Below are 15,083 nucleotides of genomic sequence, written 5' to 3' on the forward strand. Positions count from 1 at the left end.
ATGGATAGAGAGTAACTCATGAAAAATGGGAGCAAAAACAAAAGTGATGCGTTGATTAAAATGCATTGAAAGAAATGCATCCGCCGTCTTTCATAATGAACGATCGGTAACATTTTTTTTTTTTAATTCCCTTTTAAAAGCTGCCGCACCACAGACATAATTGCTCATTAGCATTAAAGCTACAGACACACAAAACAACACATTCAAGGTTGGACTTTGGACTTAGATTTTGACCACCACCACTGTTGGGGCGCCTGAAAAGACTACAATGCGGGACAATTTAATTCCTCTCTGACAGCGTGTAAGCGTTCCAAAACATGGATGATGCTGACTGTGTGCCGTGTGCAGGCCATGTGCCAGAAGGAGGATATGGAGGAGCGCATCGTCACGCTGGAAAAGCGCTACCTGAGCGCCCAACGAGAGTCCACGTCGGTGCACGACATCAACGACAAGCTGGAGAACGAGCTGGCCAACAAGGAGGCCTTCCTCAGACAGGTGAGTGAAGCTTCTCCTGGAGTCCGATCGATGGTTGAGATGTCCTTACCTGTAAAGATGTCCCAGAACACTCAAAAAGCAATTTTGGAGCTTCTTCGTCGAATAATTTATTTTCACCGTCTATCCCCAGCAGCAGCAGCTGCGCTCTTGATAGTTTTGCAACACGAGCAGGAGGATTGGGCCGACTAATGTATTGGGGAACTGTACCGGACTACTTTATGTATTCGCTCGTATTCAATCTAGTCAACAGCGGAAGAGACAAATAATTCGGTTCACTGCGCACTTCGTATAGACACGGGCGACAGGTGGCTGACAAAGTTGACTGATGGCCAACTATTAAAGAAACTTGTGTAAGAAGTAAGACTATGTAGAGATCCTGATCATATTTATCTTATTCAGTCGGACTACATGTGTAGGAGCCTAAATGCTGTTTAAGTTATTTTACATTTTATGAAAGGTGCTTTATGTTTATTCAGCCAAAAGGGGACTATTTACTTTATTTGCATGATAAATGATAAATGGGTTGTACTTGTATAGCGCTTTTCTACCTTCAAGGTACTCAAAGCGCTTTGACACTACTTCCACATTCACACACACATTCACACACTGATGGAGGGAGCTGCCATGCAAGGCGCCAACCAGCACCCATCAGGAGCAAGGGTGAAGTGTCTTGCTCAGGACACAACGGAGGTGACGAGGTTGATAAGAAAATGTATATATTGAATGCTTAGAGCAGGGGCGCCCACACTTTTTCTGCAGGCGAGCTACTTTTCAATTGACCAAGTCGAGGAGATCTACCTCATTCCTATTCATAATTTATATTTATTTATTTATGAAAGAGACATTTTTGTTAACAAGTTAATGGTGTTTAATGATAATACAAGCATGTTTAACACACATAGATTCCTTTCTTTCATGAAGACAAGAATATAAGTTGGTGTATTACCTGATTCTGATGACTTGCATTGATTGGAATCAGACGTCCACGTTTTCAAATGGAGGAGAAAAAAAGTTCCTGATTTCTGTCCAATACCACATGAGAGTCGTTTTTTGGGGGGGGATTTTATTTGTCCAGCTTCCATATTGGTTTTTATACACTTTACAAGAAATACATTGGCGGCAAACTCCGTAGCTTGCTAGCTTGTTTGCGCTGGCTTTCGGAGACTCTTATTTTCTTAGCGCAGGCGCGATGGAGCGGCACTTTTATTGTGAAGACAGGAAGTGTGCGATCAGTCTTTAGGCTTTTGACGGGAAGTACGGTTGAAATAAAAAGTGTCTTTTTTTCTTTACACTTTTGATTGATTGATTGAAACTTTTATTAGTAGATTGCACAGTACAGTACATATTCCGTACAATTGACCACTAAATGGTAACACCCCAGTAAGTTTTTCAACTTGTTTAAGTCGGGTCTGTTCGATTGGTCCAAGGTCACCAGTGACTGCATGTGATTGGTGAAACGCAGGCATGTGTATCCTACGTTGAAGCTCTCTCATAAACCAAAACAAACATTAACAGATCGATAAACAAAAGTAACGAGTAGCGAGTCGAATGTAGATAAATGAGGCGGAGTAAAAGTAGCGTTCCTTCTCTATAAATATACTCAAGTAAAAGTAAGTTGCATAAAAACTACTCGTAGAAGTACAATTTATCCCAAAAGTTACTCAAGTAAATGTAACGGAGTAAATGTAGCGAGTTACTACCCACCTCTGTTCATGGGCCATGTTCTAGAACAGGGGCGCTCACACTTTTTCTGCAGGTGAGCTACTTTTCAATTGACCAAGTCGAGGAGATCTACCTCATTCCTATTTATAATTTATATTTATTTATTTATGAAAGAGACATTTTTGTTAACAAGTTAATGGTGTTTAATGATAATACAAGCATGTTTAACACACATAGATTCCTTTCTTTCATGAAGACAAGAATATAAGTTGGTGTATTACCTGATTCTGATGACTTGCATTGATTGGAATTAGACAGTGGTGCTGATAACGTCCGCATTTTCAAATGGAGGAAAAAAAAAAAAGTCCTCCTTTCTGTCCAATACCACATGAAAGTGGTTGGATTTGGCATCTCATTTGTCCAACTTGCATACTCCTTTTTAAACACTTTGTTATGAGAGTAGCATATGTGTGTGGCCCTTTAATGTCTGGCAGCAGGTGAGTGTGCGGGTGGGCAAGCAAGTGAGAAAGCGGTCGCTGAGGGCGGGGGGGAAATACATTGGCATTAAACTCCGTAGCTTGCTAGCTTTCTGAGACTCTTATTTTGTTAGCACAGGCAGGATGAAACAGGTCTTTTATGGTGAAGACAGGAAGTGTGCAGTCGGTCTTTAGAGTTTTGACAGTAGGTACGGAGTCTCTAGAAATAAAATGTGTTTCTCTGCGTCCGCCCTGTTAGTGATTTTTTTCTTAAGTATGAGCTCGCAGCAGCCAGCGTCATCTCACAAGATCCTCGGGTGCCGAGAATGTCAAACAACTGACGAAAGTGAAGTCTTGGTATGATTGATGATTGCTCATTTTTATGTCTATTTTTTAATGCCTGGCTTGAGATCGACTGACACACCCTCCGAGATCGACCAGTCGATCGCGATCGACGTAATGAGCACCCCTGGCTTAGAGTAATTATATAAAGATCACTTTAGTTGTAATTATTACATTTGTCAAAATGATTTGATGACGTAACTGTTTTAAGTGCATATATGGCGGAAGGATCTGTGTGGTAAGGTGGGTTTTAGACGCAAGGTGTCATGGGTAATGGCAGTCGAGCCACACAGTTTTTTTGACCTCACTCATTCATACTTTTTCTAACTCGTACTGCAAGAAACTCTCTTTATCTTTATTTATTTTTTGAATGATTAAGATCACAAGTAAACCATACAAACCAAGAAGAACGTCTGGAGTTTTGTTTTGTTGTTGCCGCAAGAAGCGGAGTGAATGTGATAGTAGAGGAGCGTCAAGCTAAGGCTACTTTAGGAATCTACAACGTGTTTGATTGGTTCTGTGGCAAAGCTCGGACCTCAACAAACCAAGTCATTGTCGCACATGGAAATGAATTCAAATCAATACAGTCCAGGCTTGGCCCCCTCAAAACACCCCTAATTTTTAGATTGGGAATATTGTATGAAAACCATAGAATTGATTGTAAATTTTACAGACAACCACGGTAGTTATCAGAGGTGAGTAGAGTAGCCAGAAATTGTACTCAAGTAAGAGTACTGTTACTTTAGAGATGTATTACTCAAGTAAAAGTAAGGAGTAGTCACCCAAATATTTATTTGAGTAAAAGTAAAAAGTATGTTGTGAAAAGTAGTGAGTAACTGATGAGTAACCTGTTCGTTTGATGATGACGGCAACAAGTAATGCACAAAAACATAAAACAATGAACAAATTCAGAGCCAGGAATATTTCTTAAGCAACTAAAACAATAATATATATTAAATCATATATATTCGGTTTTACACTTTATTGAAAAAAAAATTGAAAATGAATTTTACCTTTGCAACCTCATTATACTATTGACTAAGTTTATATTCATAAATGTAAGTTTCTCAATACCCGACCTGTTTTTTGTGCCTTTAAAAATATTTAGAACTCTACATTAAAACACTCTACATCTAACAACCAAAAAGCTGTGACAACGATGATGCTGTGTTCCAAATTTAAGTTATTCACTGAGATTGAGTGAGTCTATGGCTTTGCACTTTGTTTATTTTATACATATATATTTTTTGCATTCTATTTTAGTTGTATTGAATTTATAACCCCCTGGCGCTGTTTTGTACGGTTTTTATACTGTTTTTGTACTTACTTTGATTGTTATTTTCAACTGTTTGTAAATGTTGAAATTTATAAATAATGGTTTATAAAAAAATTTTTAAAAAGGGTGCAGTTAATTATGTGACTGCCTGGCTCTGTTTGATTGGTGAAACGGAGTCAAACGTCACCAGTGACTGCATTTGATTGGTGAAACGCAGGCATGTGACGGATCCTACTTTGAAAGTCTGTCTGACAAACCAAAATAAACAAAGCGTGCATTAACAGATCGATAAAAATCGGTAGCGAGTAGCGAGCTGAATATAGATAAATGGAGCGGAGTAAAAGTAGCGATTCTTTTCTATAAATATACTCAAGTAAAAGTATGTTGCATTAAAACTACTCTTAGAAGTATAATTGATCTCAAAAGTTACTCAAGTAGATGTAACGGAGTAAATGTAGCGCGTTACTACCCACCTCTGGTAGTTTTATAAAATATGATACTAATGTACAGTATTACGATTTACCTTAGACAGCAGACTTTTGCGCTATCTCGTCAAATACACAGTCAGTATCCTCTCACATATTTTCATGGATAAATGTCCACCATTTATATATTTTAGCCTTTAGGCTGGTGTTATCGACCCATTCTCCTTCAGTATGGGGCAGACTCGCACTGCTATGCTCTAACTCAGGAGGTGTTAAACTCATTTTAGATCGGGGGCCGCATGGAGAAAAATCTACTCCCAAGTGGGCTGGACTGGTAAGATCACGGCACGATAACTTAAAGAAAAAAGACAACTTCAGATTGTTTTCTTTGTTTAAAAATAGAACAAGCACATTCTGAAAAATTTACAAATCATAATGTTTTTTTTACACCTACATGTTGCAGTTAGTAGTATTTTGTCGTTTTTTTTATCATTTCTGAATAAATTACCGTATTTCCTTGAATAGCCGCCGGGGCGCTAATTAATTTAAAACCTCTTCTCACTCCTGCGCTTATTCAAAGCCTGCGGTAAAAGTAAGCAGGCGGTAATCATTTTAAAACCTCTTCTCACCCCTGCGCTTACCAATGGCATGCAGTAAAAAATTAAGTGTGATTAAAAAAAAAAAAATTTTTTTTAAAAGTATTATTCTGCGTCCGCGGCCCGGTGGTTGGAGACCACTGCTCTACAGCATGTCATCGCTCTCTCTTTTACACCATGCTGTCTGCGTGCCGGCCGGACGCATGCATTACGCTGCTTCTTATATGAGATTGTTATGCATACTTGGTCCACAGCCATACCTGTTACACTGATGGTTGTGATACAAACAACTTTAAAACTCTTACTAATATGCGCCACACTCTGTGAACCCTCACCAAGCACATTTCTGGAGAGCATTGGCTCAGTGGCACATTAAAAACGCAGCATAGGGATTACCCACAATGCCGTGTATCCGTGACTCTTGGCTATTATACACGTGCCCCCAACCCCGCCCACCTGAACCAACGGGTGGGTAGGTGGGGTTGGTGCCAGCGGGTGTATGGACGGTGTAGCCAGGAGTCGTGTATGCATTGCATTGTGGGTAGGTGTTGCGTTTGTGGTGTGTTGCAGGGCATATGTTCTCCAGAAATGTGTTTGGTGTGGGTTCACAGAGTGTGGCGCATATTATTAAGAGTGTTGAAGTTGTTTTATATCACAACCATTAGTGTGATCTGTATGGCTGTGGAACAAGACCCCTGGTTTACACACGGTAAAAGCAAAAAAACTCCTACGCTGTATTGAAATGCCGGCAGGGGATGATGGGTCACTTGCGACATCACAAATTTTACCCGGCGATAAAAGTAAGCATGCGCTTATTAATTTGGGGAGCAAGATTTGCCCGGCCGTAATTCAAGGCAGGCGCATATTACATGCCTGGTGGCTATTCAAGGAAATATGGTATGTGATAATGTTCATCAACTGATTGGTGTTCATTTTCAATCTATCAAGATAAAAAAATAACATAAATAATAGGGGTGGGCAATATCGTAAATTTGGGTATCGATACCAATCCGATCCGATACCGGCGATGATACCGGAAGTTTCGTCATCTGATGTGGGGGGTGGAGGGGGGGGGGGGACTTCAGGGACTTCGGGGTATCGATACTTTTGAAAAACAAATTTGTACTTTTGCCTTTATTAATTGATTATGATAATAATACAACACAGGACAACGTTTTAAGTAAAAAAATAAAACATTTATTACAAAAGTAATATCAATAGCAATAAATTAATGCAAAACACACAAACACTTAAGGTAAATAACAAAACTCTAGTTATCGAACAAAGTTGTAAACATGAACACAAAACAAAAAACTGAGAAATTCAAATAAAAAAGTAATAATATCAATTACAATAAAGTAAATAAGGTGAAAACAAATACTGAACTTGGCTAGTCGCCTCACAACACACAAGAACTTAAGTAAAAAAGAAAACACAAGTTATTAAACAGTTGGAAAAATGGACACAAAAGAACTGAGAAATTCTTATCGTTATTTTAGTGCAATAAAATACTTTACAGTTTACAACCAAGACATTAATTCGCACTGGAAACGCACGTGTGTGTGTGTGTGTGTGTGTGTGTGTGTGTGTGTGTGTGTGTGTGTGTGTGTGTGTGTGTGTGTGTGTGTGTGTGCGTGTCCGAATGAACCTCGGAGCGAATTATACTGATGTGTGTGCGCGAACGCACCAAGCGTCATGTTAATTGTATTTATTTTATTTTATTTTGGGTTGAAGATGAATTTTTAAAGTGTTTTTAAATCTTTTTCGCGAGCCATCACTAGGGAGGAGTGGTGAGGAGCGCTCACATTTTTTTTAAATCGGAGTGATTCGCTTAATTTGGTGAAGTATCGATACCATCACGCCAGTATCGATACGATACCGATACTCACCAAGTATCGATACGCCCAGCCCTAATAATACAATAATACAAATTACAGGATGTTATTTATGTAGTTTGATCATTTTCCTCCCCTTTTGCACTGACATCATGTGGTTTATTTTGATCACATATGTAGTATAACCTACAAAGATACACATCATTTCTATTGCGACATCTAGTGGACACATTTAGAACAGCTGTTTCTTTCATTCCAAAATGTTTGCAAATTTTTATACTTAGCAAACTCATCCCACGGGCCGGATAAAACCTGTTCACGGGCCTGATCCGGCCCGCGGGGCGTACGTTTGAAACCCCTGCTCTAACTGCTTTGCCAAGTAAGCTAGTTACAAGCTCAGTTATGTTTTTGATGATTTATTTATTTAGTTCAATGAATATCATCCCCCTTCTTCTCAGCACTGTCCTTCTCACTCACTTTCTACCTTCCCGTGGTTGTAAAAACAAAGTTATATCCATCTTTATCTATAAGTTAATGCTCGAGAGTAAGACAGGATGTTTTACGGGTTTCAACAATGACATTCGCTGCGCCAACTAGAGGTGGGGAGGCTTGTAACCTGAATTTTTGCTCACAATCTGGAGCATAACAATTATCCGAGAGACAGCTTGTTTCTCAAAAAAACAGCGGTACAGTACCACTGTATGTGTATAAATGCTTATATGGCCTGCATATAGCTTTACCTTGCAGTGTGAGTAACATCTCGAGTTGGAGCTGAAGATATCAGCTCCTCACGATGTAAAGAACACGTATCATCATTTGTGTGACCAGTCGAGCTGGAACAAGAAGACACCCGTCCATGTAATTAGCAGTTGAACCCCTGCAGCCTTTGTGCTGATGATGGAAACATGAATCAATGTTTCTTAAGGCTTCTTGGCACACTTGGGTCCAATGATGTCAGAACCAGCTGCCAGGCAGGACCCATTATGTGCTGAAATATTCCAAGCAGGAAATAAATCTGCTTATTCAAGGTCGATAGCTGGTGCTTAATAAGACGTGTTGTGTGGTGCTATTCTTGGATGGCACCATGTCAGCATCCTGTCCTCCCACTCTGGAGTCTAAGTTTACTTTTTAAGTCAGAAAAAAAAAAGATGGATTACTTTTCGAGGTTTTTTTAATGTTCTGCTGTTAAACCTCCATAAAGCGTTGTGGGGAATATTTAGCATCAATCTGCTTACGGATAAGTGAAATTGTGCTTTGTGGGATCCCGGTGGGATTATATGGCCTTGCTTGTAAATTGTCAGATAAAAGCGCTCCAATGGAAGCAGTCCTGCAGTGCGCTTATGTGTCCAAACTTGTCTAAATATCCTCCAATTAGCACACAAGGTTGGTGTTTTGTTGTATTTAGTCATTTACAAAATGTAAACATGGCAGAGTATAGTTTACTAGGAGCTAGCACACAAACTACTAGGGCTGTGAATCTTTGGGTGTCCCACGATTCAATTCTATATCGATTCTTGGGGTCACGATTCGATAATATATCGATTTTTTTCGATTCGATTCAAAAATGATATTTCTCCGATTCAAAATGATTCAGTATTCATTCAATACATAGATTTCAGCAGGATGTACCCCAGTCTGCTGACATGCTAGCAGAGTAGTAGATTTAAAAAAAAAAAAAAAAGCTTTTATAATTGTAAAGGACAATGTTTTATCAACTGATTGCAATAATTTAAATTTGTTTAAACTATTAAACGAACCAAAAATATGACTTATTTTGTCTTTGTGAAAACATTGGACACAGTGTGTTGTCCAGCTTATGAGATGCCATGCAAGTGTAAGCCACTTTTTTTTAATTCTTATAAATGTCTAATGATAATGTCAATGAGGGATTTTTAATCACTGCTATGCTGAAATTATAACTAATATTGATACTGTTGTTGATAATCATTTTTGTTTCGCTACTTTTGTGTCTTTTCAATTGCTCTGTTTATTGCAGGTTCAGGTTTGGTTTCGGAATTAGATTGCATCGTTATGGTATTGCTGTGTAGTGGTTTGTTGAATTGATTAAAAAAATATATAAATAAATAAATACAAAATAAATATCGATTTAAAAAAAAATGAGAATCAATTCTGAATCGCACAACGTGTTCGACTCGATTTGTATTCGAATTGATTTTTTCCCACACCCCTACAAACTACACATTCGTAATAAGTATCCTTAATTGAACAATATTTGTCTAAAACGACGCATTTGTTAATATAAACAAGTATCAAATAATTATAGTTGCATATTACTCACTCATACAAAGTATTAGAAAGTGTCCAGTAACAAACATGTCCGCATCATTCAACTTACTGTTTCATGAGCTCAACTTTATAATTAATTGTGATCAACAGGTGTCGCCAAAAAACAATCACCACTCCCTTTCAACTTTAAGGGGTTATATTAGGATTTCCTGACCGTCTTCTCAGGATGCACCGTTTCGTGGGTGGTCTTATTTATGTGGTTCCAAATCGATAGTGTCCTCTACCCGTCATTTTCGTTGTAGTTTTTCGTGATTCAATAGCAAGTCCACTGAGAGATATACTTTGGAACCATACACTACTTTGTGCATGTACCAGCCAGTCTGCCCCACAACAAGAAGATCATATCATATATGGAAAGTTCGCTTGTAGCACACTTCGGAAAAACGTCACCAATTGAATATCTCCAGATGGCCTCCAAGGTTTGATTTTAAATGTACAGGACTTATGCAGATCCCAAAAACACAACAACAGGTAGCAATAGGAAAGAAAAAAATGGTTTTGCATAGTAGAGCCCCTTCTAAGAAAGCATACCGTAAGTACATACCAGATAGTTCTTAATAAACACGTTACAGTGAGGCAAAATGTATTCAGTCAGCCACCGATTGTGCAAGTTCTCCCACTTCAAATGATGACAGAGGTCTGTAATTTTCATCGTAGGTACACTTCAACTGTGAGAGACAGAATGTGGAAAATCCAGGAATTCACATTGTAGGAATTTTTAAATAATTTATTTGTAAATTTTGGTGGAAAAAAAGTATTTGGTCAACCATTCAAAGCTCTCACTGATGGATGGAGGTTTTGGCTCAAAATCTCAGGATACATGGCCCCATTCATTCTTTTCTTAACACGGATCAATCGTCCTGTCCCCTTAGCAGAAAAACAGCCCCAAAGCATGATGTTTCCACCCCCATGCTTCACAGTAGGTGTGGTGTTCTTGGGATGCAACTCAGTATTCTTCTTCCTCCAAACACGACGAGTTGAGTTTATACCAAAATGGATACATGGATGATACAGCAGAGGATTGGGAGAATGTCATGTGGTCAGATGAAACCAAAATAGAACTTTTTGTTATAAACTCAACTCGTCGTGTTTGGAGGAAGAAGAATACTGAGTTGCATCCCAAGAACACCATACCTACTGTGAAGCATGGGGGTGGAAACATCATGCTTTGGGGCGGGTTTTCTGCTAAGGGGACAGGACGATTGATCCGTGTTAAGGAAAGAATGAATGGGGCCATGTATCGTGAGATTTTGAGCCAAAACCTCCTTCCATCAGTGAGAGCTTTGAATGGTTGACCAAATACTTATTTTCCACCATAATTTACTAATAAATTCTTTGAAATTCCTACAATGTGAATTCCTGGATTTTTTTTTTCACATTCTGTCTCTCACAGTTGAAGTGTACCTATGATGAAAATGACAGACCTCTGTCATCATTTGAAGTGGGAGAACTTGCACAATCGCTGGCTGACTAAATACTTTTTTGCCCCACTGTATATTTTTCATACCTACTATTAATTATTAATGTCTGTGGTAGAGATGCGCGGTTTGCGGTCTCATCCGCGGAGTCCGCGTATAAACCGCGGGTCGGGTGGTTGACATGACGAAAAAATAGATTTTAATTAGATTCGGGCTGGGGGCGGTTGAACCATCCGGAAATATTTGATATGCATGGTTCTGTGATCGGTATCCTTTGCCATTCAAAGTGTCATTTAAGACCCGTGTCATAAAGCGAAGAAGACAACGAGAGACGCTATTATTCTCCTGAATGACTGCCGGTAGTCACCCAGATAATAAGTATTAGTGCGTGCTATGAAGCCATTGGCTTTGTCGCCTACTACATGTACGACCTGCTTGTCAGTCCAGCATCATGTTGTGTGTGGCTTCCGCGGCAACACGCACACGACTGCAAGGCATACTGGGTGATACAGAGTACACTAATGGTTGTGATATAAACAATTGTAACACTCTTAGTAATATGCGCCACGCTGTGAAGCCACACCAATTAAGAACGACAAACACATTTCGGGAGAACATCCTCACAGTAACACAACATAAACGCAACACAACAAATACCCATAATCCTTTGTATTCATGACAATTCCTGATTATTTTATACATCCCCACCCCCCCCGTGCGTCGGTAAGGTGGGCGGGGTTGGGGACGCGGGGGTGTAAAATGTATTCAGGATTTCTCACGGATACAAAGGATTGTGGGTATTTCTCGTGTTGCGTTTATGTTGCGTTACTGTGAGGATGTTCTCCCGAAATGTGTTTGTCAATCTTGTTGGGTGTGGCTTCACAGCGTGGCGCATATTAGTAAGTGTTAAAAGTTGTTTATATCACAACCGTCAGTGTACTCTGTATCACCCAGTATGCCTTTCAATCCTGAACGTGTAATTGCGGAAGCTGCACACAACATGTTGCCGGACCAACAATCGGTTCGTACATGTTGTTGAAGGTGTTTAAGGCAATGGCTTCACAGCACGCCCTTATTTTTGTTATCAGGATGAAAGCTATTGGATAGTCGCGGGAACGTTAGCGGCTCCAATTGTCGTCATTACTCTGTGAAACAGGTTTAAATAGCTCTGTGAGTGGTAAAGGTGGACAACCTCTGATGTATTTCAGTGGGCGGTTGGCGGGCGGGTACGGTCCTGATAAAATGTTGGTTCGGGTGGACGGCGGGTGGATGACGACTCTGGTGATCAATCAATCAATCAATGTTTACTTATATAGCCCTAAATCACTAGTGTCTCAAAGGGCTGCACAAACCACTACGACATCCTCGGTAGGCCCACATAAGGGCAAGGAAAACTCACACCCAGTGGGACGTCGGTGACAATGATGACTATGAGAACCTTGGAGAGGAGGAAAGCAATGGATGTCGAGCGGGTCTAACATGATACTGTGAAAGTTCGATCCATAATGGATCCAACACAGTCGCGAGAGTCCAGTCCAAAGCGGATCCAACACAGCAGCGAGAGTCCCGTTCACAGCGGAGCCAGCAGGAAACCATCCCAAGTGGAGGCGGATCAGCAGCGCAGAGATGTCCCCAGTGATGCGGATGATATAATTGCCTATCCGCGCATCTCGACTCTGTGGACTAATTTCTCTTGATTAAGCCTTTACTAACATTACACTCTACAAAATAATAAAAGTATGTATGATTCTTGCTCCAATATCGGTACGGTATCGTAAGTGAAAAGGTTGAATCGGGACACCCCTAATTGCGCTCATACTTTGCTCGCAACACTGTGCTTTCTAGTCAGGCTTGAAATATACCCAGGAGGCTGTAATAGTAGAAAGATCAACAAGGATAATGTAGATGAATGCATGTCTTTTTTGTGCGTCCACAGATGGAGGAGAAGAACCGGCAGCTCCAGGAGAGGCTGGAGTTGGCCGAGCAGAAGCTCCAGCAGACCATGAGGAAGGCCGAGACTCTACCAGAGGTGGAGGCCGAGCTGGCCCAGAGGATTGCCGCCCTCACCAAGGTAGGCAATGTTTGTCACTTCTCATCATCCAGTTGCACCTCATACCTTCCTGGTTCTTTCAGTGGACGCCATCGTTGTCTGATGGCCTCCAAACGATTGTCTTTCCTCCGTGCAGGCGGAGGAGCGTCACGGCAGCATTGAGGAGAGGATGAGGCACTTGGAGTGCCAGCTGGAGGAGAAAAACCAGGAGCTTCTCAGGGTGAGGTCAAAAGTCCAGCATCCAATCATCACAGTGGAACAAAACTCCTCCATGTTGCATCCCAGGCTCGCCAGCGAGAGAAGATGAATGAGGAGCACAACAAGCGTCTCTCGGACACGGTCGACAGGCTCCTCACGGAGTCCAACGAGCGTCTGCAGCTTCACCTGAAGGAGCGGATGGCGGCTCTAGAAGAGAAGGTTCAGGGTGGCGGAGTAACAAACATCTCACTTGTGACTGGAGATCTAACCTTCTGCTTGTTTGTGTCTTCAGAATCTGCTGATTCAGGACTCTGAGGGCTACAGGAAGCAGTATGAGGAGTCCATCCTTGAAAAGGTAAAGGATGAGATCTGTTTGGAAGACACAATCATGTGAAGTCACGCTTGTCTTGGTGCAGACGCACCTTGCCGGGGAGATCGAGAAGCTGAGATTGGAGTTGGACCAGTTCCGATTGAGGGCAGGATCCCTCACTGAACCTACCCTCTCACGGTAATCCTGTTGACTCTGCATTTTTGTTGGACTCTGACTGAAGGGAGCCATCCACCAGGTCTCATCTGGACACGTCCGGCGAGCTCCGGTTCTCGCTAGGCTCTCTGGCTGAGACCCAGTCCGACCACTACCGCTCGGCCAAAGTCATCCGCCGGCCCAGACAGGGTCGGATGGATCTGCGTGAAACCAAGGTGAAGTCTAAGAAGTTCCTTGGAAATGTTCTCCTGAAGAAGCTTTTCTAACCGGCGTCGCTGTTGGCAGGCCAAGTCGCTGGGGGAGCACGAATGGCGCTCGCAACAGCTCGGGGTTCTGGGGGGCCACCACTTCGAGAGCGACACAGAGATGTCTGACATCGACGACGACGACAGGGAAACGCTATTCAGCTCCATGGACCTCCTCTCGCCTGGCGGCCACTCTGATGCACAAACGCTGGCCATGATGCTGCAGGAGCAGCTGGACGCCATCAACAAGGAGATCCGGTTACTTTTTGCCACTTCCCTCATGAGATCTAGAATGTTCTTCCGCATGCTTACTGAGTCCGCCCTGCAGGCTGATTCAGGAGGAGAAGGAGTCGACGGAGCTGCGGGCCGAGGAGATCGAGAACCGTGTGGCCAGCGTCAGCTTGGAGGGTCTCAACCTGGCACGGATGCACCATCACCACCACGGCGCCTGCATGACCGCCTCGGCCACCGCCTCCTCGCTGGCGTCGTCCTCCCCGCCCAGCGGACGCTCCACCCCAAAACTTGACCCCCGTAGTCCTGCTCGAGACATGGAACGTATGGGAGTGATGACGCTGGTACGGCCATGAAATGTGGACTTATTTGCAGAATAGCTGATAAATAACCATTCAAATATGCATTCTATTTATAATCCATAAACATTTATCTAAATATATATAATATTTCTGAGTTTGTATATAGATATTCATATATGTATACATTATAGTCATAATTTAAATGTCTATGCTGTTTATACTCATTAGGCACCAACAAAGCTGGAGCCTATGTTTATATAAATTTGACGTGAATATGTTGAATTTTAATTATTTGAACATACATACTTAAATTATTACACCTTTTATTTATATTAATATTATATGTATGTTTCTATATATATATGTTTATAAATTGTATACAGAATGCATATATATATGCATTCTATGTATATGAATATGTATATCATCAAAATTGAATTGTGTACATTATATATATATATATATATATATATATATATATATATATATAAAATTCATATGAATACAAGATGTGATAATTTAGATATTTATGTACTTAAAATAATTGAATTAAAAAATGTTATATTTAAGTATATTTTACAAATGTAATTGATATATATATATATATATATATATATATATATAAATATATACATATATAGTTTATATATATAATATTGTTTTTATATATATATATATATATACATATATATATATATATATAGTGTGTATGTATATAAGATATGCATATTGATTTTGATA

At 40.6% G+C, this 15,083-nt stretch overlaps 1 protein-coding gene across 5 annotated transcripts in view; it reads left to right on the top strand.

Moving 5' to 3' along the window:
* The window catches only part of ppfia2 (PTPRF interacting protein alpha 2), a 197,312-nt gene that overhangs the window by 145,962 nt on the left and 36,267 nt on the right, over positions 1-15,083 (top strand). For 4 of the 5 annotated variants that reach the window (XM_061912019.1, XM_061912018.1, XM_061912021.1 and 1 more), the window contains 9 exons: positions 349-495; positions 12,769-12,903; positions 13,019-13,102; positions 13,168-13,299; positions 13,373-13,435; positions 13,497-13,588; positions 13,647-13,779; positions 13,850-14,067; positions 14,138-14,384. In XM_061912019.1, the coding sequence (XP_061768003.1) occupies positions 349-495; positions 12,769-12,903; positions 13,019-13,102; positions 13,168-13,299; positions 13,373-13,435; positions 13,497-13,588; positions 13,647-13,779; positions 13,850-14,067; positions 14,138-14,384 (1,251 nt within the window). The remainder of the gene's footprint in view (positions 1-348; positions 496-12,768; positions 12,904-13,018; positions 13,103-13,167; positions 13,300-13,372; positions 13,436-13,496; positions 13,589-13,646; positions 13,780-13,849; positions 14,068-14,137; positions 14,385-15,083) is intronic. The other variant, XM_061912022.1, reaches the window with a different exon arrangement.

The sequence above is a fragment of the Nerophis ophidion genome, linkage group LG10, assembly GCF_033978795.1.
Source record: "Nerophis ophidion isolate RoL-2023_Sa linkage group LG10, RoL_Noph_v1.0, whole genome shotgun sequence".
Classification (NCBI taxonomy): Eukaryota; Metazoa; Chordata; class Actinopteri; order Syngnathiformes; family Syngnathidae; genus Nerophis; species Nerophis ophidion.